Source organism: Thamnophis elegans, chromosome 6 (genome assembly GCF_009769535.1).
Source record: "Thamnophis elegans isolate rThaEle1 chromosome 6, rThaEle1.pri, whole genome shotgun sequence".
In the NCBI taxonomy this organism is placed as follows: domain Eukaryota; kingdom Metazoa; phylum Chordata; class Lepidosauria; order Squamata; family Colubridae; genus Thamnophis; species Thamnophis elegans.
Window position 1 is genome coordinate 10650513 of NC_045546.1, and position 27210 is coordinate 10677722.

The following is a 27210-nucleotide window of genomic DNA, read 5'->3' on the forward strand; positions in this document are numbered from 1 at the left end:
AAATATCCTGGGAGTTGCATTTCGGAGAGCATACCCAACATTTCTTTATTACAATTCCAAGTGTTTCCTCTTTCAGAACTACAGCTTCCAGACGTTGTGGGCAGGAGAAATTGGCTTCTGGGTTCAAGTCAGTGATGTGTGTAGCCCTCTGGGTTTTTACAAACCCACCACTCTTCCATTCTTCTGTATTGTGGAAGCTCAGCCATTCTTCATCAGCAGTGCTGGAGATGCTACCAACTATTTAGGCAACAAATTGCTTTTGTAGAGATTTATTACAGGACGGCGCAATTGTACGCCTGCCCTTTCATGAGTAATTCTGATCAATGGAGCTTATTCCAATTTAACTGTGCATAGAATTTCATCCTAGGTTTTGGATCACCAATTCACGCTCTATTTCTCAGGGATTAGCTGCATGGTTGACAGCAAGATCTCCGCAGCTGTACCTTGTATGGGCTTTGTGAAACCGATTTTACTTGGTGCATAAATAGCAAAATCAAAAAATACTGGATTAAAAGAAGTGTGGATTACAAGACAGAGAAGGCATTTAAAGTGGAAATACACAGAAATAGGCAGCCGAGAGAATTACCCAGATAAGGATTCTTTGCTAGATATAAAAAAAGAAGCTGTATGGAGTTTTAAAAATTAAGGAGAAATACAAATTGACAATCCAGAAAGAACGCCTGGATAATGTATTTTTATTAGATTTAGAAACGAAGAGCCCTACGCGATAAAACAGACGAATTGAAGAGAAAGTAAATCCTACAACAGCATTTTAAGGAATTAAAGACTATGTTTTCCAAAAGTAAAAGGAAGGAATATAAAGATGGTTTATTTGATCGATCACTTAAATCCGAGCAAGCATATTTGAGGGGCTGCCACAAAGAAGTGGGGGGAATCAACTTATTATTCAAAGCACCTGAGGGCAGGAGAAGAAGTAACAGATAGAAGCTTGTGGCGCAGTGGTTAGGGTGCAGTACTGCAGGCCACTTTAGCTGACTGTGATCTGCAGTTCAGCAGTTCAAATCTCACCGGCTCAAGGTCGATTCAGCCTTCCATCCTTCCGAGGTGGGTGAAATGAGGACCCGGACTGTGGGGACAAGTTGCTGACTCAATTTGCTAAAAAAAAAAAATTGTAAACCGCTTAGAGAGGGCTGACAGCCCTATGAAGCGGTATATAAGTCAATAATAAATAATAAATAAACAAACAAACAAATAAATAAATAAATAAATAAATAAATAAATAAGCAAGCAAGCTTATCAAAGAGAAATCCAACTTGGAAGCAAGGAGAAATTTCCTGACAGAACAATGGAGTGAGTTGCCTTCTGAAGTTATGGATGCTCCATCACTGGAGATTTTTAAGAAGATATGGGATAGCTATTTATCTGAATGATATAGGGCAGAGATCCTCAAACTTTTTAAACAGGGGGCCGATTCACGGTCCTTCAGACTGTTGAAGAGCCAGACTGGCTAGGTGGACATGTGACTAGGTGGTCATGTGACTGGGTGGAATGGCTAGGTGGTCATGTGACTGGGTGGGAATGGCTAGGTGGTCATGTGACTGGGTGGGAATGGCTAGGTGATCATGTGATTGGGTGGGCACGACCAATTTAGCAGTCCATTTTGCTTTGCCCTTCCTGTACGTGCCCTTCCCTTACTCACCAACTGACCCTGGATCATATGGCTATGGAGGGCTGTTTTAAAGTGATTTTAAAGCATTTTTAATTACTTTTAAAACACTTCTTTACAAGCTGGCAGCAGAGCTGCTTTTCAAGTCAGCTCCTTCCCTACTCACCTACTGGCCCTGGATCACTTGACTACACCGGCGAGATCACCCCTCAGTCAGCTGGTCTTCCCCAGCATCCTTTGGCCTTTCCTTCAGCTGCAGGGGTGTGATCAGCCATGCAGCTCAACCGGTGAAATAACTAAGCAGAAGTGCAGCTTGAGTGGATGCTCGCTGGAAGATAAGGCCGACGGTGAGGGGTGGGGCAAGGGGTGGGGCTGAATCTCACCACTCTGCGGGCGGGATACTTTGAATTGGCGGGCCATATCCGGCCCACGAGCTGTAGTTTGCGGATCAGTGATACAGGGTCTCCTGCTTGAGCAGGGGGTTGGACTAGAAGACCTCCAAAGTCCCTTCCAACTCACTTAAATATGTTAGCCTTCAGATGATTGGTATTGTGAATGTGTCCGTCTTTTTAACTTTTTACATTTTAATGCCCCTATCGTTTCATTCTGGTTTTTAACTTTGTTACAGTTATGTTATATTGTTATGGCAAATCCCTAAGAGTCCTTTAAGGAAAGATGGGCGGTGTTGAAATCAATAGATAAATAAATAATGGATAAACAAGTGTAAATCTATATTATATGAATGGAATAAAACAATTCCAGTTAGTGCACAGCCCAACTTTTGACAATATTCACAGTCAAATGAAACAGAAACATTTGCCGTTTGAGCTAGATGTGGTCTATGCTAGGCCTCACATTTACTGAAAATATTCCTGGTTTTGTTTCCTTACAGGGCTTATAACCACAACTTCAAGAAAGCTAGATCGTGAACAACAAGCAGAACATTTTCTCGAGGTAAGATTTAGATGGTGAAGGGACTGACAATCTTGCTCACAGATTTTGCACAAAATGAGCCATTCATCTAAGGGGATTCTCAGTCATCGAGGTCATGGTTGTCCAAAGATGCTTTTTCAAAAGGCAACTGGACTTTGTTTTTCCTTGAAAATGTTTCGCTTCTCATCCAAGAAGCTTCCTCAGCTCTGACTTGAATGGTGGAGAATGGAAGGATTTGTATTCTTAGCATCTTTTAGTCCAATGGCCAGATGGGAATCGGGTCTTGGGAGATTCGTAGAATTCAAAAGATGGACAAATGCATAGATACAAATATGGAGGCCCAGGTTGATTTCATCTCTTCCCCCTGCCCAGGCCACCCACTTAAAACATTCAACACCTTTTCCCCAAACAATAATACTGTTAAAAGTGTAGGCCTAAATTGTCTGAAGGACTAGGCCCTATGTGCCTCAAGTGGCACGCGGAGTCATATTTGCTGGCACACGAGCTCAGCATTTTCACTCTCCCCAGGCTTCAGGAAAGCCTACGGAGCTGGGGGGGGGGGATGGCCTCCCTTGCCCTCCTGGAGGCCGGAAACAGATTGTTTCCGAACTTCCAGTTGGCCTGTTAGGCCCATTTTTCACCCTCCCCATGCTTCTGGAAAGCTTCCAGAGTCTGGGAGTTGAAAACCCCTCCCCCATGGATGGGGTCATGTGTGCATGTACAGGGCACCGGTCATGCATGCATGCATGCGCAGGTCGAAGGGGCTCATTGAATTGTGGGTGTGGGCACGCACACACACAACTTTGGCACGCCTTTACAAAATGATTCGCCGTCACTGGAATAGGCTTTCCTTTATGACAGCGGTGTCAAACTGAAGGCCCGCGGGCCGGATGCAGCCTACAGGGTGCACAAATGTGGTCCATCCTGGAAATAGTAAAGGACTGGCCCGTGGTGCCTTTGGCAGCCAAAATAGGGTGCAGGGGACGTGTGCGCCCCCCCCCCCAGCACCCCATTTTGGCCTGGACAGTCTTTTGCAGCACCCTGTTGGCCAAAACAGCCACATGTGGCCCTCTGCAACCCATTTTGGCTGGAAAGGTGCTGCAGGAAGCATCTGTCCTGTTCCCCACCCCCACGGAGTAGAACTACAATACTGATCCAGGCCTCAATGAAATCCAGTTTCACACCCCTGTTTTATGACATTTCCAAAGTAGTTTCTGAAACGTTTGGCTCTTACCATGTTTAATTAACCTCCTGGGGAGACTTTAATTGTCAGCATTACCATGGTCTCCCTGTTTTAGCGTTAAATCTTTCCTGATTTATTTATTTATTTTTCATATTCTGGCATTGAAAGAAAATAAATTTGGCTCCTTTTGAAAAGATATCTAATTGCTGGTGGAATTAAACCCTTCCCTTCCCCATTCACATGGTGTGAGAATGTATGGATGTTGATGGGCCCTGATGTGGACAGAAACTTAAATTGTTTTGACTTGTTCTGAATTTGACAGTGATGTAATACCCTTAAAAGTCTGTTCATAAAACTGTGCCCAAAGCTGAAATAAATGAAAAGAACTGAAAGCAAAATTTGAGATCTCTAGAAAGAATAACCATATTCACTTGGTGAGATGTGTATTTTTGGTTTTATTGTTTATTATGGTGATGGGGTATAAGGGACGAGTGATGTCGAGCTGGCCATGCCCACCCTAGCCACACCCATTCCAGCCTCCTGAGATCAAACACAATCCTGATGTGACCCTCAATGAAATCAAGTTTGACACCCCTGTTGTTTTGGGATAGCATGGAACAGATTGTACTTATTTGAACAACCCCTGTTCCTGATTTCTTGCACCTGGCATGGGTTGCTTTCAAGGCACATACTTCTTTGAATATCTCCCTGAATTTTTTAAGTTTTATAAACTCAGTACTCTATACGTTCTGCCTTTGTTGAAAGCATTGAAGAATCCAGCAAGGACATATATCTGAAAAGATGAGCCAAGGGGTCACGGTTTGTCTTGTTTACAATTAATAAGCAGATAATGCTCGCAGAATTGCTAGACCCTAAATAGTTTGGTAGCCTGCATGCCAAGACATAAGCATTCAAAAATAATTCCCTAATACAAATTGAATATTTCAGTGATCTCTCGGGGAAAAAAAAGATGCATCCATAATTAGTTGTAGGATATTCTAAATTGATGTGTACATTTGTTTAAGAGGTTTAAGTCAGGCAGAATGCAACTGTTTCCCTAACTTTAATATACATATATTCCATCCCCCACTAGGCTTTATAATCTATTGTTGATAGATGCCATATTAGAATAGAATAGAATAGAATAGAATTCTTTATTGTCCAAGGAATTTCTCTTTGGTGCATATGCTCATTGTACATATGCAAAAAATAAAATATAATACATTCATCAAGAATCACTTAGTGATAGTCATAGGTTACTAATAAGCAATCAAATTATACTAGGAAACAAATAAGGCAATATAAAATTTGAAAGATACAAGCAACATGGTTATTATAGTGGGGAGAGATAGGTACTAGGAAGGAAGAAAAGAACAAGAGTAATGCAGTCTTAGTAGGTAATATGACAATGTTGGGGGAATTAGTTGTTTAGCAGAGTGATGACATTCGGAGAAAAAACTGTCCTTGCGTCTAGTTGTTCTGATATGCAGTGCTCACCACAAATGTGTGTGAACCCAGCCATGTGAGACCCATCACCATTAATTTATATCTCGCAGATGACTTATTAAAACTAATGATGATTGATGTAATGTTCTGGTATTTGTACCCAATTGGGGTTCACCGACAAATGCCACGCTCGACAAAAGCGCACTGACAAAACCGCTGGGAAAAAAACCGCGAGTTTCAAATCACACCGACGAATGAGCGCAGAAGCGCGCCGACAACAGCGCGCCGACAGAAGCGCGCCGACAGAAGCGCGCTCTAAACCTAACCCTTACCCTAACCGTAATTGCGCTTTTGTCGACACGCCTTTGTGGGCACGCTGTCGATGTCACAGTTTTATTGCCGCAGTTTTGTCGGGCACGCATTTGTTCGGTCACGCCCAGTTGGTGTAGAACAGTGTTCCTCAATCTCAGCACCTTTAAGATGCGTAGGCATCAACTCCTAGAATATTGGTTGGAGGAATTCTGGGGTTGATGTCCACATATATTTAAGTTGGTGGGATTGAGAACCATTTCTCTAGAAAATGAGAAGGTAGGGAGAATCCAGGAGTGGCCCTATGGGTAGGCGTTCCCCTTCAGTATGGCTCATATCTTAGGGAGGAGACTGAGTTGTCCCACCTTAGATGTCCCATGCAAGCCACCATGACATCACTTGTATCTTGGCATTCTACAAGTAATATAAGTCATGCCATTTGTGTGATGATTTCATAATATGTTTGAGGTCCAAGATATAGGAGTGAAATGCCATTGGTCACACTCATGGACAATCTGCGGCGGGAGTTGCGTGGAGGTAGTTGGACTTTGGCTTTTATGTTACCTAGTGAATTTTCTTCAAAATTTCCTACTCCAACTCAAATGACAAAAAGAGAAAATGGTGGCTGCTTCCTTCCACTGTTCTTTGAGAAATGCAGACCAACAGTGAAATTGTTCTGATCTAGGCTTCCCAAAAGCACAAAAGCCGACTCCTCATCCCGATAAAACCCGTTTTATTTAGTTTAAAGTGAATTCATTTCCAGCAAGGTTCTGGCCAACAATCTTCCAAGAAATTTCACAACTACTTTTACAACTTTATCAGCCTTGAGCTGCCAGGCCGATATCTTCCAAACGCCACGCTGTAGCAGACAATACTTGGCAAGAAGCCAGGAACAGATCTTCACCCGAATGAATTGAACTAATTGACTCCTGAAAACTCCCCTCCTCCATCGCTCCTCTTTATTCCCTTGGGAGGGGCCATTCACCGTCCCCCTGTGGCTTTATTCCCAAGTCGACTCTTGTTCCTTAGTTGTTCCCTTCTCCTGGCAGCTCTGCACATGCGCACACTGGGAACAGGCTCCAGCTTTTCTTCTGCCCCACTGATGCCCGACTCCGAAGGCAGCTGATAACTGTCAGATGGCCCTGGCCCTATCTCTGCCTCCGACACAGAGCCCTCATCAGAGCCTTCCCCAGACTCCAGGACTGGCCCCTGTTACTCCCCAACCTCCTCACTGTCTGAGGCTGCCACCATTTCCGCTGGCAGGCCGCAACAGAAACATATGTATTTCTCAGAAGAATTGAGGGGGGGTAGTTTATACACTACTTTCATAGCCGCATTTTTTTTCACTTTTCTTTCTTCTTTTTTTTTCATTTCTCACCGACCACAGAACATTTAGTAGTTATTATTTAACTCTACTCAAGGAGGTATTATTTGACAATATTCATTCCGTGTTTTTCTGGGGTTCCATAGTGGATCCATTTTGGTAGCTCTTAACAATGCTCAGCCTTAGAAGTCCATGACAGATTTTGTTTTCCACCTTTTTTGTCGGATATTATTTCCCTCTCTTCTTTTCAGAAGCAGCCCTCCCTTCTTCTGCAGAGTTGAGATACGTCTCAACAATATCATTGTAAGCATGTTATATAGGGTAGCTTTATTGAAGAAGTTTTCCTACCCGCCACGGGTTGGGCAATTAGTTGTCTGCTTTCATTCAGATAGCAAACGGAATGACAGCTGACTGATATGCACACTGGAATATCCTCAGATAGGTATATATTCCCAGATTCTTTCCTGGGTTTTTTTCCCCCTTACTCTCAGCTTGAGAAAATATAAATTATAGCCATTTTGGTCTGTCAGTCTGCACGTGGCGTTTGATGGAAATGAAATGTTTAATCCAGTTACAGCTCATTGACTTGCACACTGATGCTTAAAAAAAGAGGGGAAAAAAGAAAATAGATCCAAACTGTTATTTTCAGTTCCAGTATTGAGCAATTTTGGAATGGGGTCAAGCAAATGTGGAGCCATTCATATCTTCATGGATGAGCAGGCAATTCTAAAATCAACTCTCTCTTTTTTGGGGGGGGGCACTGAGTTTAGGGCTGTTTGTTTTTTTCCTTAAAAAAACCCAACAACCTATTGTCTTCAAAAGCTCTTCACAAGAACACTTCATATTAATGGAACAAAGCGTTCAGTTTGCATGTTCAACTTCTCATCGGGGGCCCTCTTAACCTTCTTAAACATTTTTTTTTTGCATGCCTATGTTTTTAAGAGTATCGTTTAGCTGTTAACGTTGTTTAAAGGATTGGATTGTCATGTTAGACAATTTGATACAATCATATTTTCCTTTCTTTTCCTCCCCTCCCCTCTACTCCCCTTCTAAAGGCTCTGATCACAGTTTTGTGTAATGGGCAATAATTTTCAAATTAATAGAATAGAATAGAATAGAATAGAATAGAATAGAATAGAATAGAATAGAATAGAATAGCAGGATTAAAAGGATATCACCTTTTATCATGACATAACTGATTTTTGAATTAAACTGTTTGTCATAAAAACATCTATACAATACAATACAATAGCAGAGTTGGAAGGGACCTTGGAGGTCTTCTAGTCCAACCCCCTGCCTAGGCAGGAAACCCTACACCACTTCGGTTATCCAACTTCTTCTTAAAAACTTCCAGTGTTGGAGCATTTACAACTTCTGGAGGCAAGCTGTTCCACTGATTAATTGTTCTAACTGTAAGGAAATTTCTCCTCAGTTCTAAGTTGTTTCTCTCCTTGATTAGTTTCCACCCATTGCTTCTTGTCCTGCCCTCGGGTACTTTGGAGAATACCTTGACTCCTTCTTCTTTGTAGCAACCCCTGAGATATTGGATCACTGCTGTCAAGTCTCCCCTAGTCTTCTTTTCATTGTACTAGACATACCCAGTTCCTACAACCGTTCTTCATATGTTAAAGCTTCCAGTCCCCTAATCATCTTCGTTGCTCTTCTCTTTGTTGCCATCCAGTACATCTGGAGGATGCCAGTATGAGAAGCTTTTTTTTAACATTGTTCCCAGAATACATTGAGAATGGAAATTTATTTGATTTTTACTTTACATAACACCTACACAATGAGACACCCATCAAGATGAATGTGGTGACAACTTGGAATAATCCCTGTATAACATGCTATTTGGGTTTTGTGTTCAATACCGATGTAGATGGTTGCGGGCTGTGATAGCTGGGAAGGAGGCTTATGATTTCCCCAGATGTCTTTCTGCTGAAAAGGAACCTGCATCTCACGCAGTAGCTCTACAGCTGTATTCTCTAGGAGAGACCCTATGTTTTCCAGGGATGAAACAGATGGGTCATTAAAGCTACATCCAAGCTATATAATCTAGACAGGCTGAATAAGGACCATAAAGGACAGTTGGACAAAGAGCGAAAGCCTCACACCATTACAAAAATAATTAAGAGGTCCGGAATTTCACTCTTTGTCATCACCATATGCTGTATCGGCCCAACACATCAGCAGTTCTGTCCAACAGTAATTTTTTTCCTGATTATACAGTATGAGAAAGCAAGGGAGGTCAACGCTTGCAGCTGAATACCTACTAGATATTTTATTTGTTCGTTTAGTAGGTAGATAGATAGGCAGGCAGGCACAGGCAGACAATTCTGGAGAGTTATTTTTCAGCATTCATTCGAGTATGCATATTTGGAGGGGACCAAAGTGAAGACAATTACTGGTAGTCCTGGAATTACAATTTCTTTCTTTTTTAAAAAATGTTTTTATTTTACACACATAAACACATCAACAACAAACACATGACTTAAGACAACATAGGAACCAAAAGTTCCATCAAAAATCATAGGGCAGTTCCGTATCGGTTTCTTTGCAGTTAGTATTTTCCCTTTCTATAATTAGCTATTTATAACCAAATATTGTTTATCTCTAATGTGCTATATATACATACATACAATTCCAGGTAAACATGGTTATTCTTTTTCTTTGCCCATCTTATACTATTGTTATTCAATTTAAGAAATTATAGAGTACAGTTTCGATTGTATTGATTACCATCCCAAGCCTCTATTATGACACCACCTTATTTTCTTTTTCTTCTTTTCTCTCTCCCTTCCTTCTCTCCTTCCTTCCTACCTCCTCTCCTTCCCCTTCTTTCTTCCCTTACCTCTCTCCTACTCTTACCCTCTCTCTTCCCCCTCTTACTCTCCCTCCTTCTCTTTTTTCTCTCTTCCTCCCTCCTCTCCTTCTCTTACTCTCTTACTCTCCCTTCTACCCACCTTTTTCTTCTTCCCTTACCTCTCCTCCACTCTTCCTCTTCCTTCCCTACTGTCTCTCCTTCTCTTTCTCTCCTTTCCATCCTCCTCTCTTTTCTGGAATTACAATTTCTGTAGCTAAGTGAGACGCTTGTTAAGTGAGTTTTGCACCATTTTACGACAGTGGTTAAGTGAATCAGTGCAGCTGTTAAATTAGTAGCGCGGTTGTGAAGTGAATCGGGCTTCCCCTTTGACTTTGCTTGTCAGAACTAGCATCTTAGTTACTGCTCCTTCTTGAATTTGTCAACTGGGAGATTTTACATACAGCTTGTAGCAATTTCTCTGAGAGTTGTATCGTAGTCCCAAAAAAGTTCATGGAGAACTAGAACTCATTGGTAGCCTCCCACTGCAATGAATAAGAACACACATTCAATTTTGCAGCTATTAAGATTGTTGGACGAGCAGGCACAAAAACAGCCAGGGAAGTGATCGAAGCCTGGGAAACAGGTCTCTTGTCAGTCAACAGGAGTGCTGAGTTACCAGCAGCCTATCAAGTACTGAGAAGGTGAGGGCTGGGCAGCTCAAGCAAACAAAGCTAATGACCTAAAAGCCAGCCATTAACACGCCCCAATCAACATCTAAAAAGCGACTTACAACAGGCACTATAAATACCACACACAGAACAGTACACACTCTGCTAGAGAAAAATTTCCTGAAGATGGGCTCCAGCATGAGTACGAAAGCTTGAAAGACAAAACCTATGATCCTGGTGACTGACCCAGATTGTATCCTCCAGAACTAGAAGTAAATGTAGGAGATGACCAGGCTGAGCTGGAAGGCAGGGTCAAATGCATCATCAGTTTGGAATCTCTGCGCTCCCATAAGAGACCTCAGTCCAGTCCTGTTTGAAGTCTTTGCGTCTTTGTTGTCTCTTTTATCTGGTGCCAATTCATCTTGACCATTAGTAGTTCAAATTCTTGTATATGGGTAGCATGAAATAAACTTGTAGTACTTTTGAACTCTATCCTAGTTCCTTCTTGCATCTGACATAAAACTATAGTATGCTTTCTGACTTGTTTCATTGTACCTACGTCTCTGTACTCTAAGCAAGCAAAAGAAAGCATTTTGTCCCGCAGAGGGGAAAAACACTGCTAGCTGACACAGTTATCTTTAGTTCTAATTGAAAGGATCAAAAGAAATGAAAAATTGCCAGTTTAACATTGCTGAGTAAGCTGTGTTTCAATTTTCAGGGCCAATAGCTTCCTTTACATGCAGTGTGTACAATGAAATCTTTCAAATACTTAATAGCATTGCTTTGGTATTGCATTTGCTATTAGGCCACCATTTCCTAAACTTATTAAAACTAGAAAGAAACAAATGACCAGCTCTATCTGTTCCTCTTTTAAAAAATAGACAGGGAAGACATCAAACACCTTTTAATAATTATCTTCTCTCCTTTACATTTCATAAATTAATTAGAAGTGTTAATAGAATGTGTGACTCCTTTCAGTATCAAGATTGAGATTATGTTGAAGAACATTTTAGAATTGATGTAAAAATCAGCCTATTTCAGGGGTTTTGCCGTCTTCGCCTTGAATTCTGGAAAATCCATTTGGCAGAAAAATGAGCTGAGTGAAAAGTGACTTCAAGGGTGCTTTTGGAAACCTTGAAGTTTAATTAATTAATTAATTAATTAATTAACTTAAAGGCCATTCTTTTTCTGTAGACAGGATTCCTCCACATAGCAGCCTTAAAAGCTGCTTGTCTCCTACTAAAATTGAAGTTGGCTTAAATAAATCCTTTTCTGGATATAAACAAGGGATTTGATTTGATTTGATTTTGATTTTATTAACATTTGTAGGCCGCCCTTTTCCCTGAGGGGACTCAGGGCGGCTCACATAAAATCAGGGGGGGGGGGGAAGTACAAACAGTAACATAGACACATATAATAAAAGCAATAAGCAACATACATTCATCATTCGGGAGGGGCAACTATCCTTGTCCCCAGGCCTGACGGGATAGCCAGTTCTTGAGGGCTGTGCGGAAGGCCTGGACGGTGGTGAGGGTACGAATCTCCACGGGGAGTTCGTTCCAAAGGGTCGGGGCTACTACTGAGAAGGCCCTCCTCCTTGTAGTTGCCAGCCGACACTGGCTGGCCGATGGAATACGGAGGAGGCCCAATCTGTGTGATCTAATTGGTCGCAGGGAGGTGATTGGCAGGAGGCGGTCTCTCAAGTATCCAGATCCACTACCATGCAGGGCTTTATGGGTGACTAATAGCACCTTGAAGCGCATCCGGAGATCGACAGGTAGCCAGTGCAGCTCGCGGAGGATAGGTGTTATGTGGGTGAACCGCGGTGCACCCACAATCACTCGCGCGGCCGCGTTCTGTACCAGCTGAAGTCGCCGGATGCTCTTCAAGGGCAGCCCCATGTAGAGCACATTGCAGTATTCCAGCCTAGAGGTCACAAGGGCCCGAGTGACTGTTGTGAGTGCCTCCCGATTCAGGTAGGGTCGCAACTGGCGCACCAGGCGAACCTGGGCGAATGCCCCCCTAGTCACAGCCGTCAGGTGGTGGTCAAACGATAGCTGTGGATCTAGGAGGACTCCCAAGTTGCGAACCCTCTCTGAGGGGTATAGAATTTGACCCCCCAGCCTGAGTGATGGAATATTGGTCGAATCTTTGGGAGGGAAACACAATAGCCACTCGGTCTTTTCTGGGTTGAGCACAAGCTTGTTAACCCTCATCCAGTCCATAACGGCCTCAAGGCCTCGGTTCATCACGTCTGCCGCTTCATTGAGTTGGCACGGGGCGGACAGATACAACTGGGTATCGTCCGCATATTGATGGTATCTGATCCCGTGCCTGCGGATGATCTCTCCCAGCGGTTTCATGTAGATGTTAAATAGTAGGGGGGATAAGACCGAACCCTGAGGCACCCCATATGTTAGGGGCCTAGGGGACGATCTCTGCCCCCCCACTAACACCGACTGCGACCTGTCCGAGAGGTAGGAAGAGAACCACCGCAACACGGTGCCTCCCACTCCCACCTCCCGCAGTCGTCGCAGAAGGATACCATGGTCGATGGTATCGAAAGCCGCTGAGAGGTCAAGGAGAACCAGGATGGAGGAAAATCCTCCATCTCTGGCTCTCCAGAGATCATCGGTCAATGCGACCAAAGCGGGATATATTTGGATTGGATAGATACTGTGTTCCTGGGATATATATTTTTTAATAACTTCTTTTTTTGTTTGTATTAAGCTTTTATTTTATTTTATTTTATAACATACAAAAAATTCCTATTTCAATTGAGCAGTGTGTTGCCTGGGTACAAATCATTTTAGGAAATAATAATCTAAGTGTTTTCAACAATATTCATTGCATTAATATCAAGCATATTAATATTATTAACTAATAATCATAATACTGTATTTTTCGGAGTACATAACGTACCTTAGTTTTTGGGAAGGAAAATAAAAATATATATTCTGCCTCTGCCTACCAGCATCCATGGTATTCATCTGGTTAGCGTCCTGTCAGTGTCTGAGAGAGTTGAGGGCTGTTTGGAAATAAACAGTATTTGCTCTGTGAGCAAAAGGAAGGAGACAGCAAGGAGACAGGATGGGTCTTGTTCTGTACTAAAGCTGCATGCTGTGCTGATATCTAAAACTGAAAGTGAAACTTCTCTCCTCTGCTGAACTACCAGTTTGGAAAACCTGCTTTTGGCATTGTATATTTACTTAATGTGTTATATTATATATAAAGAGAAGTTATTGAATCCTGCTGAATCAGTTACTTGTGTGTGCTTTCTGAATGTGATTATTGCCGCAAACTCTGACACGTCCTTGCAGTAAATAGCAAACAGCCAGGTCAGCTTCAGCACATTCATTTCATTTCATTTATTAAATTTCTATGCCGCCCAATCCCGGAGGACTCCGGGCGGCTTACAGAAATGAAAAAAGATTAAAAAGAATTATTAAAAACAATTGGACACAACAAGGTTAAAAGGGGAAACACAAACACCCAATCAGGAGGGGGCTGGACCTCAATCAAGGGGTCAACAGCCCCAAGCCTGTCAGAAAAGCCAGGTTTTAATGGCTTTGCGAAAGGCCATGAGAGTGGGTAGGGCCCGGATCTCAGGGGGCAGCTCATTCCACAGGGCCGGAGCAGAAACAGAGAAGGCCCTACTCCTAGGCGTTGCCAGTCGGCATTCTCCCACTGACGGCACCCGGAGAAGGAGAATTCAGAATACCCCCAATCAGCTGTTCCAGACTGCAGGGATTCCCACAGACCATCCCCTCCTCTGTGCCTAGCGTTTTTGTCTACATTCAGTTTATAAGACACAACCAAATTTTCACCCTCATGGGGGGTGGGGAATACATCTTATACTCCGCAAAATACAGTATTTGTTTCACCAAGTTAACATATCTTCCTTATGTCACTGATCGTTTCATATATTTCTCTGCTTCTAGCTCCTATTTTTCTCAGCTAGCCATTGATAAAATAAATCCCAAGTCAAAAAAACCCAAATACTCAGTTTCTTTCTTTTCACAACTTCACTTGTGTGCAAGCTTTGAAAGCCGATGAAGTCTTAGAAGGAAAACAGAGATAAATAATAACAACAATGGTGTCAAAATAAAAATATTTCACTGTGCAAAACTAATTAAAAGGTGGCCACCGCAACCAATATAGATTTTTCTTTAAATGATCATTGATTAGACAATTGGGCATCACCATGGAAAACTCTGAAAAACTGATTATTGCAGCTTTGCAGCTCTTATGATGTTAAGAGGATTGGATTTATTCAAAGAATAACAACTCATGAAAGATGAAATGAATTCAAACAATCCTCTGGCACACATACACAAGGTTTGTTTGTTTTTTTAAAATAATCCTTTCGACAAATTTATAAGACGTTTTCAGTGGATAAAGCACAGAAATACTTGGAATTGTTTAAAATCTTTTTTTCCATACTCCTTCCCCCCCCCCCCCGGGGTTACGAGTTTGGACGATGTTGATTTTATTCCCCTAGGCAGTCCATGAGTATTTTCTTTTGCTTTGCTCAATATTGCTTGATCTCCAACTTGGTGCCCACTCATTGAGCCAAAAATAAATAAATATTAAGCATTTGTCAACAAAATCCAGAAGGACAATTCACACTTATTAAATGAGCTTGTGGTCCTCCTAACCTCCTCCCTTAAGCATTGCAGTTCCCAAAAGATTCATGAGCTGTAGGATGCCTTCACAGTTTTCCTTCGCAAGCTTTTCATATTGCTTGAAGTATATCGTGAACATTGCATTATTTTGCTAATGACATTTAAAACCCATAAGCATTGCCAAGGCGTCTATCTTATTCTTGCTGTGTTGTTTCAGTTTTTGTTGCAGACATAGAAATATTGGCAGCCTTCTAAGGGAGGAATCGTGTGGTAAGAACCACTCTGGTCTCATGATCTTCCACTTCCAGATCTGATATTTAGATATACATATTGCGATGTATCATTCAACCTCGCCTCCATTTTTATTTGGAGAAATAGCTCCATTAAAGGCTCATTAAGGGACTAGCAAGGCAATTTAGACACCACCCCTTCATATATTGGCAGGAGCTGAGGCGAGGATGGGAACTCATCCCATTGTGTGGTGCTCGAGTCTCAAACCTGGGCTGCCGGCTTTCCACCAGCAAATCCAGGAAATGCGAGTAGATAAATAGGTACCCCTTTAGTGGGAATGTAGCAGTGCTCCGGTAGGTCATGCTGGCCACATGTCCACGGAAATGCCCTATGGTGATGCACAAATTGGAAAAAAGCAGGTAGAAAAAATAATAAAATATCATGATTTGCAAATTCAAGTTGAGTGATTATGGGTGGAATCAATGATCGGACCAATAGTAATAGGAGCAATACCCAAAGGGCTGCCTAGATACAGGGACATTAGACCTGAATATTCTGACTTTGCAAAAAAACAAAAAACAACTACCACCTTACTCAGAACTGCCTATATGCTCAGACATTACCTTAACAGCTCTTCGGTCCTTGGTTGGACCTAGGTTTTTAACCACTCCGAAACTGTGAATTGAATTAAGATTAAATCATAAGTAGTAGTAATAGTAATAGTAATAGTAATAGTAATAGTAGTAGTAATCAGAAGCAAGCAAAGGTAGTACCAATAGTAATAGGGGACTTGGCAGTGGTGGGCTCCTACTGGTTCAGACTGGTTCGCCGGACTGGTAGTGGTTTGGTGGCCTGGGTCACTGGAACCGGCAGCAACCCAGCCTGCCATGCCCCCGAACCAGTTCTCCTGGCGGCGCCTATCTTGTTTTTTGGTTCGCACTGCGCATGCGTGCACATGAGCGAATAGGGCCCTGGGCCTTGGGTAGCAATAGCAATAGTTAGGCTTATATACCGCTTCATAGGGCTTTCAGCCCTCTCTAAGCGGTTTACAGAGTCAGCATATTGCCCCCAACAACAATCTGGGTCCTCATTTTACCCACCTCGGAAGGATGGAAGGCTGAGTCAACCCTGAGCCTGGTGGGATTTGAACAGCCAAACTGCTGAACTGCAGTCAGCTGAAGTAGCCTGCAGTGCTGCATTTAACCACTGCGCCACCTCGGCTCCTCGGGTGTAAACAACTGGAGCATCAAAAACAAAACTGCAGCATCACTTGAACACTATCGGCATTGACAAATTAGTCAATTGCAAAAGGCGGCTTTACTTGGAACAGCTTCCATCCTGCGATGATATCTGTAATACCATCAAACATCCAGATCTGCCTCTTCCAGGTCCTTGGAAAGGACTCGATAGGTCGACAAAAATGCCAAACCCAATCCGAACATCTGGCTGGCTGTGCCACATCTTAGTTTTTTAATGTTTGGCAGCTCGCAACATCTTTATATTTTAAGTCCTGGCTGCAGTCAGCTGGCGTTGTGAATTAGAATTTAATTTATTATTGTAGACCAAACACTGCGAGTATTAATCGGGACATCTTCTTCTAGAAAGAAAGAATACCAAATCTCTAAAGCATCAAGTTTTGCCCTCCAAAAGCAATTTCTTCTTTGTAGCCTGAGGAATTTTTCGATACCAAGAAATGGAGAGATAGTATGAACTATAATATCATTTTCTAACCTGTCACATTAGAGAGATAATTTGTAAGGCGGTGTGCTGCTTCTCCTCCCATCAGCGCTTCCCTTGTTTGAGAAATGTGCTTATGCTGAATATCCCTGTAGGAAATCCATGATGAAGATATCAAGAATCAAAATGTCACTGTTGAATTAATCTCTTCCTTCTGAATAACTCAGGTGAATCATAACGCAGGGACATTTGTAAGATAGTCAGGTTTCAAGTTATCATCGGTATCTTTAAATCCTCCCCCTCTTTTAAGATTGGACCTGTTTTTTGAATTAGAAAAGAAAGACTTGGAGAGTCCTAATTTTGTGACTAGAATAGAAAACTTCCAGCATCAGGGTCTACATGGCCCTCACTCTCTGCCCTTGAGATCTTTGCCAAGGGTATCTTTACTAAGAATCAGCGGGGCAATTTTCATCTTCCATTGAATCGTAATGGGTTGACCTTGGGCCAATTGCGTTCTCTCAGCTGAACACACCTTACAGGATTGTTGGGGTTGGTAGAGATGTCTGCAACATGCAGGCAAAAAGAGTCACAATGAAGAACATAACTATGCGATCAAAGCTCTGTCCATTCTTGATTGGGAGCTGCACAATGTCAGAAGACAGGTGTGTATATACTGTAAAAGGAAGGAAGGGAAGGGAAGGGAAGGGAAGGGAAGGGAAGGGAAGGGAGGAAGGAAGGAAGGAAGGAAGGAAGGAAGGAAGGAAGGAAGGAAGGAAGGAAGGAAGGAAGGAAGGAAGGAAGACAAAGAAACTGTAGAAGAAGAAGAGGCAGAGTCAAGAAAGGAATCAGTCTGGACTCATTACATTCCTACAAACCATCCAGTGGTGGGATTCAAATAATTTAACAACCGGTTCTCTGCCCTAATGACCATCTGGGTAGGTGGGGCTCGGTGGTCATGTGACTGGGTGGGTGTGGCCAACTCAAAGTCACTCAGGTCGATGGGCGCTTAACCTTAGCTGTTACAATGTAATAAGGGTTAACCGGAGAGGCAGTTTCTGTAAGCAGGGCAATAAAGATTAGGCTAGAAACAATACTAGAATGTTTCCTTCCTGCCTTCCTTACAGGATTAGCCCTGTAAAGTGGAAAAAACAAAAGGAGATTTCGTCCAACAATCGGTTCTCTGAACTACTTAGAAAGTTACCAACCGGTTCTCCCGAATAGGTGCAAACTGGCTGAATCCCACCACTGATAACCATCCCAGTCTAACCCCTGTTGAATTCCATTAACACTTAGGTAGCGCTACTTTAGTGTAAACCATTAGTTAATTAGATTTGTGTATATAGGCTTGAACAGTAAATCTTCTTAACTGGAACTTAACATGTGGCCCTGATTCTTCACACCTGATATAAACCATTCAAGGTGCTTTGAGTCTCCAACTAACCAATTCTAACGATGATCGGGATATCATTCTGAACCAAAAAATAAATAAATCTGTAGTTCATCCATATGAGTTAATATTAAATGTGTTCTGTAATTCTTTTTCGTAACTTTTAATAGTAGCTCCAAAGCTGAATGATTGTGGAAAATAATTTATTATTTTTTTTCTTCAAACAAGTGCAGGCTACACTTTTTTCAGGTCAACCAAGTGTTGACTCATCCATTGATCTCGATTGTGCAAGAATTGATGCAATGAAATAAATTCCAATAAATTGAGTTCCCCTTCCCGGTTACCAGCTTTCTACTTACATATTACTATTCTGCAAAGTATACAGAATATATTGTTGTGGCCCACCGGTGGCCTGCAGAGCTGGTAACAGAGTCACACAATGCGGCGGTTGGGGAGGAATAGAGCCAGTCCTGGGGGCTGAGGAAAGCTCAGACGAGGGCTCTGCGTCGGAGGCAGAGAGGGAGATAGGCAGCTATGAGGCAGAAGAACAGCTGAAGCCTGTTCCCAGTGTGCGCATGCGCAGAGCTGCCAGAAGACAAGAACAATTAAGAAAGCAGGGTCGACTCAAGAATAAAGCCACACCATGGAGGTGATTGGTCCTTCCCATAAGAAACAAAAGTGGAGCAAACGGGGAGGGGGCTTTTGCAGGAAACAATATGTTCATTCGGTCGTGTCAAGAGAGGAAAGTTCTGTTTGTAACTATAAGAGACTCTGTGCCAAGTTTTGCCTTGCCCTGCATTTGGAACTAGTTATTTGGTAGCTCGCCAAAGGAGATAAGGTTCGTATTTGATAAAGAACCCTGTGAAAGACTGTTTGCTAAGCCTTGTTGCTTGTTAAGGAAGCCTGGGTCTTATATATAAAACACCAGCCTGAAGATGGCAAGTGAGACCTCGCTGAAACGTTGCCAAGACAATTTCAATCTTACACGGGAAAAGACCCGAATACAGCAAGACCAGCATACTTACACCCGTGAAAATTTATGAAAACTATATATATATATATATATATGTATGTATGTATGTATGTATGTATGTATGTATGTATGTATGTATGTATATATGTGTATATATATGTGTAATATATATGTGTAATATATATGTGTATGTATGTATGTGTATATGTGTGTGTGTGTGTGTGTGTGTGTGTGTGTGTGTATATATGTTGTATTTGTGCTGATAAATAAATAAAGGGAGACTAGTATAGATCTATTTCAAGCTATTTAGCTCTCATCAGCTAGCCATACCCTTACTGGAATTTGAACCTGGGCTATATTACATATTAGGCAGACATCTTAGCCATTAGGCCACAGGCTCTTATCCGTTATCAGCCAAGCCAGGGTGAAAGGTATCTATTAGATTTTACGGTACCGGGGGTTGTACATACATACACACACACACACACATACATACATACACACACACACACACATATATATATATATACTGTACATACATAGATACATACACACACACACACAACACACACACATCAGGGCTGGTTTGCTGCCGGCATTATTGCCGGTTCGGTGCGTGGGCAATTTTGTGCACCCTTGCTTCACTCGCCCGTATGCAGTTGCCTATAAATAGGTCTGTGCATGCTGGTTCTGGCGACCTGGACCGGCATACCACTACCAATTCGTCGGAACCAGTAGGAACCCACCTCTGCTATATATATTCGACATTTACCAATGTTAAAAGCTGCTAGGATACTCAAAACTTCTCATTAGTGTTAACTAAGAAAGACTCAAGTGTCAGATGAGATACAAGCCCACAGGTACAACTGGAATCCAATAATACTCTCCATATTAAATTCAATTCTGTATCGGATCTTTTAAAAAACAGAAGGTATTGTAAGGATCAAGCCTTCACGCATGAAGCGTGTTTCCTAATGGGAAGTTTTGAGAGTTTCTGCCTTATCTAGTCAGTAAGTCACGGATGATTTGTTAAATAGGGATGGATTTCTTACTGACTAGATAAGGCTGCAATTTTTCAATTTAACATGCATTTCACACTATGCTGATTATTGGGGGGTTGAGACTCCTATAGTGACTTTATTTGAATAATGATCTGTAGTTTTCAAATGTGAAAAGGTCATAGAACAAAATTAGCAATATTCTGGTTGTTTGTACTTGTTTACTTCATCTTATGTCCTTGTAACTCTGCTTTATATTTAGTCTGAGCTTTTTCTCTCTTTTTCCTTTAAAAAAATACTTTCTTCTCCCTCCCCCTCACTCTCTCTCTCTCACTCACCCTCCCTCCCTCCCTCCCTCCCCCTCTCTCTCTCTCTCTCTCTCTCTCTCTCTCTGGGTGTGGGTATGTATTACAGTACTTCCATCTGAAATCAAGCTTACATTCATGCTATTGATAATACTGTACGTTCACTACCCACTTTTCATCTTAACCCAAGTGTTTTCTGTTAAACTAGGGTTTTTTTTCCTTACGATCTCTTGGAAATAAGAATCAGATCAGAATATATGGAATTCGCATTATGATTCCAAAGGTGGCATTTTGGTTGCTTACAGGAAACGCCAAGAAGGGTGCAAACAAAAAATAAAGGCTTTCTCCCATTTTGATCCCCAACATCTGGTTATTTATTTATTTAGCATGTGGCAATGGTACAATTAGCCAGGAGACTGCAGTGTTATTACAAAGTAGTTATTCGGTGGCTGAAGAGTGCTAGTCCGTTTAGTTCACACTTGTGCGCTATTCACCGTGTACCATAGGGGGCGAACTAACACCAGAAAGACAAGTGGCATCCTGCGGCGTCATCCAGCGCCTTCTCTCTCACTCATAGTTGGGCGTCACATCTGCGCAGGTCCCACACCAGTAGGTCTGACCATCCACACAAAAGACCCACATTTCCCACCAGCGGTACTTATTTATTACTTGCATATAGCATGCTTGTGAAGTGCTAGATAGGCAGAAGCTGAGGCAAGTGACGGGAGCTCACTCCATCATGTGATGCTAGGACTTGGAACCGTTGGCACAAAAACCATCTCTACCATTTAAGCCACTGAGCTATTGCACCTCGCAACATGTAGTTCTACCGTGTTTCCCAGAAAATAGGACAGGGTCTTATTTTCTTTTGACTCCCCCCAAAATAAGTGCTTGGCATTATTTTCGGGGAGGTCTTATTATTTTTGAGGTCCAGGAGGCAGCAAGCGTGGTCACCTCATAGCTGCTGCTGTGTTGCAATATTTTTGGGGAGGGCTTATTTTAGCGCATGCGCTCAAAAGCCCAATTGGGCTCATTAAACAGGGAAGTCTTATTTTGGGAGAAATAGGGTAGGAATAGATACAAAAAGTCTGGGTCCGTTGCACACCAATTTTACCAAAAAACCATAAGCCAATGGCATCCTTTTCCAAATCTTGTGGTGGGAAAAGCACAAATGTTTTAAAATTATCACTTTTCTCCGTGAAATATGCCGGCTAATTCATTGCAAACACCGAGAATGCTTTTATTTGTCTTTTAGTCATTTTCTTGAGTTGAGTGTCTTGCTTTATGAGGCGAGTTGTTAATAAAAGGGAGAAGATGAGTGGATTCAATTCAAATCTACATATCCCTCTGGAAAACATCCTCTAGGGATTCGCCTGGCTCCCATCCTCCAGTTCTTCTCGTAAAACCTAGCTTTGCTTCCAGCCCGGAGGTAGAACAGTTATTTAACCTTAATCTTTCTTTCTGTTAGTTTTCAAGAGGTGCTTGTTTGATTTTGCTTATTTCACCCGAGTGCTGGAGCACCATTGTTTCTCCAGCTCATGATATTTCCAGTTTTTCCCCTGCGCTAAGAGATTTATTTCACAATAGGTATTACCCAAATAAACATGTTCTTCTTTAGCTGCAATTAGATTACAAAATCCTCCTTTTGAACACCAGGGGGGAAAAAAGTTTATTCTAACAAGATAGAAAGGTTCACGGAGCAGATAGCATATTTTGTAGTCAGTGACATTTCAGATCTCATTATTCTTAACCTGTCTGCCCTTTCCCGTACGATACCCATCATTATTTTTTTATATATCACTATTTCACCAAGTTGAAAGGAAGAGAGAGAGAAAAACAAAACCACCAATGCTTGAGACCAAGAAGCATCTCCCATTGAATTTAACAGCTGTTAGAAAGGTTGTGGCTTAAGGGTCCAGTGGGGAGGTAAAGTTAGAAGGAAGAGAGGGCCTGGTTCTCTCTGAAGGTCATTCCATACTTCTAGATTCATTCGCTATCTCTCAGCCTAGCCAACATCCCAGATTTCTTTTGAGGATATCATGGGAAGGAGATGTCTCATTATGCCAACCTGGATTTCATAGGAGCACTTGGGATAACTACCGTATTTTTCGGAGTATAAGACACACCTTTTTCCTTCAAAAAAGAGGCTGAAAATCTGGGTGCATCTTATACACTGAATACAGCGTTTTTTTGCTTCCCGAAACCTCGCCCCCTTTGCAAAAATGGCCGTGCGTAGGGGCCTCCTGGGGACTGGGGAGGGAAAAAATGGGGCATTTCTTGCTCGTTTTTGCCCCCCTCCAGCCCCCAGGAGCAATCTACAAGCCTCCTAAAGGCTATGCATGCCCCCTTTTTTTGACAAAAAGCGGGCCCGTTTTCATGAAAAATGTGCCGTTTTTGGAAGGTCTGCAGAGTGCAAAATATTTTTGTTTAAATTTGCCTCTTCAAAATCTTGATTTGTCTTATACTCCGATGTATCTTATACTCTGAAAAATACGGCAAGTTCTTATTAGTGTATCAGACTTGGGAGAGACGTGGGAACAAGATCAGCCAATGAATAGGCATAGTGACTAAGTCAGCCAATGAGGGCTGTTTGGAAACTGAAACAGTATTTTGCTGGAGACAGCTAGGAGCCTGGGTGTGGCTTAGTTTAACTTCGGTATTAAAGCTTTGAGTCTGTGCTGTGCTGAGCTCTAAAACTAATCTGCTGCTCTGAACTAAAACTGAAACTGTTCTAACCTCTGCCTATGTTTGCTTCAGTGTTTGCTTCAGTGGTGGGATTCAGCCAGTTCGCACCTATTCGGGAGAACCGGTTGGTAACTTTCTAAGTCAGAGAACCGATTGTTGGAAGAAATCTCCTTTTGTTAGAGGGCTAATCCTGTAAGGAAGGCAGGAAGGAAACATTCTAGTATTGTTTCTAGCCTAATCTTTATTGACCTGCTGACAGAAACTGCCTCTCCGGTTAACCCTTATTACATTGTAACAGCTAAGACGAAGCATCCATCGATCTGAGTGACCTTGAGTTGGCCACGCCCACCCATCACATGACCACCGAGCCCCACCAACCCAGATGGTCATTAGGGCAGAGAAGCAGTTGTTAAATTATTTGAATCCCACCACTGGTTTGCTTGTACTTGCTACCACACTGGAAAACCTGCTTTTGGTATTGTATATATTTATTTAATCTGTTATATTATATATAAAGAGAAGTTAATGAATCCTGCTGAATCAGTTACCTATGTGTGCTTTCTGGATGTGATTGCTGCAACAAACTCTAACAGTTCTACTCAAAGAAAGAATTACGGAAGGTATATATAAAAAAAACCTCATAAATGTAAGTCAGCTTGAAAAGTTCTGGATGACCTCCCATGTTAATATTAGACAAACCTTTGAAATACGAGTTTGCTGTAACAGTAGTCCTCAATTTTTGACAGTTTGTTTAGTGATTGTTTGAAGTTAACAACAGCCTTAAAAAAAGGTGACTTGACTGCTTTCAGATTTACAGTCGTTGCAGCATCCCCATGGTCACATGATCAAAATTCAACAGCTTGGCGACTGACTCATATTTGTGACGGTTGCAGCGTCTCGGAGCCTTTTGCAATTTTCTGACAAGCAAAGTCAATAACTTAACGACCTTGTTACTAACTTAACAACATCCGTGAATCACTTAACAGTTCCGACAAGAAAGTTCGTAAAATGAGGCAGAACTCACTTAACAGCAGAAATTTTGGGCTCGATTGAACTGCCTGTATATCACGTCCTCTAATGGAACAAAGCAGGATATAAATGCCATTGATAATAAGGAATGTAATAGAATTGACAGCAGATTTCGTACAAAGACAAATGTTTAGAGGAATTTGGAGCATCCTAACTAGAATATTTAAATTTGTGCCATGGTTTTGCTCAGCAGCTTTGTGAGAACTTGAATTATGAAATAACTTTTGCTTAAATCCATCAAACTGATTAAGTGCACTTAAGTTCTCACAATGGAACCAACTAAAGACTGGTTCTTAAATCCTTGGACATTTGGTTAAATGTTTGCCAGCTTGCATCATAACACGCTCTTAACAAATATGCGGAAAATAGAAAGGGAGATTTTAAAAAATCCATTTTTTAAAAAAAAAAACTGCGAAGTCGTAACTGTCTTTCCTCATGCAAGACAAGCTGGAGAAAGGTCCCCTCTTCGCTTCTTTGGATGTCACCCCGACAGCTTACAAAAGAGACAATTAGAATTCTGTAGCAATCATTGCAATTTTAAGGAAACGTTGAAAGAAAAGTGTTTAGTTCCCGCTGGCTGGGGAGATTGGAATCAAGCAAGTTGCGTGAATAGAAAATAAATGGCGGACCAGGCCTGTGAAAAGATGGTAATGTGATGAGCTTTGTAGCCAGAGCTTTTCTCTCAGCAGGCACGAGGACTCTAAGAGGAGTGAGAATGGGAGATACTTTATCCCCTGAAGTGAGCAGACAAGAGGTTTTTGAACAACTATTATCCACCAAAGTAGAGTCAGTCCGAGTTAGAGAGGAATGTCTCCCTCATATCAATACTTGATGTAAAGCTTTTCAGAACTACCGTGGTTGTGGGAAGCATGGAAAGCTGTCAAAAAAGCAGAGAGAACTTTCCAGAAACACGAGAACTGTGAGGGATTGCAGACGGACGCAAAAGATTTCTCGGACATCATAGGAAGCAGAGAGAACTTTCCAGAAATACGAGAACTGTGAGGGGATGGCAGATGGACGCAAAAGATTTCTCGGACATCATAGGAAGCTGGGTGAGGTCACATCTGATCACCTGTCCATCAAATTCAGGGATGCTCATATTTGGGGACATTTGTGGCCTTCCAAACTTTCCTTTGTTGTTGTTAGTTGCGAAGTCGTGTCCGACCCATCGCAACCCCATGGACAACGTTCCTCCAGGCCTTCCTGGCCTCTACCATCCTCTGGAGTCAAAAGCAATCAATAGCAATTGTTAGACTTATATACCGCTTCATAGGGCTTTCAGCCCTCTCTAAGCAGTTTACAGAGTCAGCATATCGCCCCCACAGTCTGGGTCCTCATTTTACCCACCTCGGAAGGATGGAAGGCTGAGTCAACCCTGAGCCGGTGAGTCCATTTAAGCTCATGCCGACTGCTTTGGTGACTCCATCTAGCCACCATCCCCTTCTTCTTTTGCCCTCCATCTTTCCCAGCGTTAGGATCACACAACTAATTGGAAAAAGAAACAATGAACAAGGAGTTAATTAGAGCAATGGAGAAAATCTGAAACACCATAGATTTCCAATAACACTGGGAGAACTTTGTTCAAATCTCATTGAGTCCCATTTTGGTCACCACGATATAAAAAAGAGGTGGAGAATCTAGAAAAGAGTTCAGAGAAGAGCAACAAATAGGGGACTGGAGACTAAAACCTACGAAGAACGGTTGCGGGAACTGGGTATGTCTAGTTTGATGAAAAGAAGGACTAGGGGAGACATGATAGTAGTGTTCCAATGTCTAAAGGGTTGCCACAAAGAAGAGGCAGTCAAGCTATTCTCCAAAGTACCTGAGGGTAGAACAAGAAGCAATGGGTGGAAACTAATCAAGGAGAGAAGCAACTTAGAACTGAGGAGAAATGTCCTGACAGAACAATTAATCAGTGGAACAAGTTGCCTCCAGAAGTTATGAATGCTCCAACACTGGAAGTTTTTAAGAAGAGATTGGATAACCATTTGTCTGAAATGCTATAGGGTTTCCTGCCTAAGCAGGGGGTTCGACTAGAAGACCTCCAAGGTCCCTTCCAACTCTGTTATTCTATGTGAAAGCCTGCAGATTGTCTACCACTGATCTAGGCTGCTATTACAGTATAATTAATCCCGATACATCTTCCCCCCCCCCTCGGAAAGTCAAGTTGCCTTTTTGCAAAAGCATATTTGGTACCACCACAGCCTGGAGTGATTGAGAATCTCCATAAACATCCTGCCACGTCCAATATTTCAACAATCCCCTCCCTGAGTGGGCAGCTGTTGGCATCCTCGCCGGCATGTGATCTGGCAAAGGGATTAGCTGAGCAGACTTTTTCTTTTTTAATGAAAAGCAAAACCTATAAAAACCACAAGGCCTTTTGTACCACCGGGAATGTCTGTAAATTTAAATGACTTTTACAGGAAGTCAATTCCCAAAGCTTTTCAGGTGAGGATTTTCAATTAGCTCTATATCCTCCATAAACCTTCATGCAGACTATCTACCCATCTCTCCTGGATCCATTCTGCGTGTTTGTTCTGCACACAAAAGCAGGTTTTGTTTTAATTGATAAGGACATTTCTTGCTGTTCTCATGTCTCTATCATTAAACCGAGGGCAGGGAAAAGTCTTAAGAATTAACATAAGAGTATCTCAGACAATTTTCTGCAACTTGATGCTTTCAAACATGCTGGGTGTAGTATTCCAGAATTCCCACTGAAATGAAATCAGAACATTTCTGGAGAGCACCAAGTAGATGATTGGCATGAAATATAGGAACATTCAGGGGCTCTTTTTGTGTGGGTCGGAGGGGGGCAGAAATTGCACATTTCTTGGGGAGACTTGGGGTCTCCTTTAGCCTCCTGGTATGGGGCTTTGGGCGTAGGCTGGAGGGAAGTGCCACTGGTGGCAAAGAGCCGGAGGGCCTTGTTCCACTGGGACTATATCATGACCTGGAACTGGCTGACCATCTCAGCTCACTGAGCCTCCAGGAGCCGGAAACCTGGCCTTGC

General features: G+C 42.2%; 1 protein-coding gene across 1 annotated transcript in view; it reads left to right on the forward strand.

Annotated features, from left to right (window-relative positions):
* Nucleotides 1-27210, forward strand: part of FAT3 (FAT atypical cadherin 3) — a 417794-nt gene that overhangs the window by 210331 nt on the left and 180253 nt on the right. Inside the window, 1 exon segment of the mRNA XM_032219713.1 lies at nt 2520-2581. Within this exon segment, the coding sequence (XP_032075604.1) occupies nt 2520-2581 (62 nt within the window).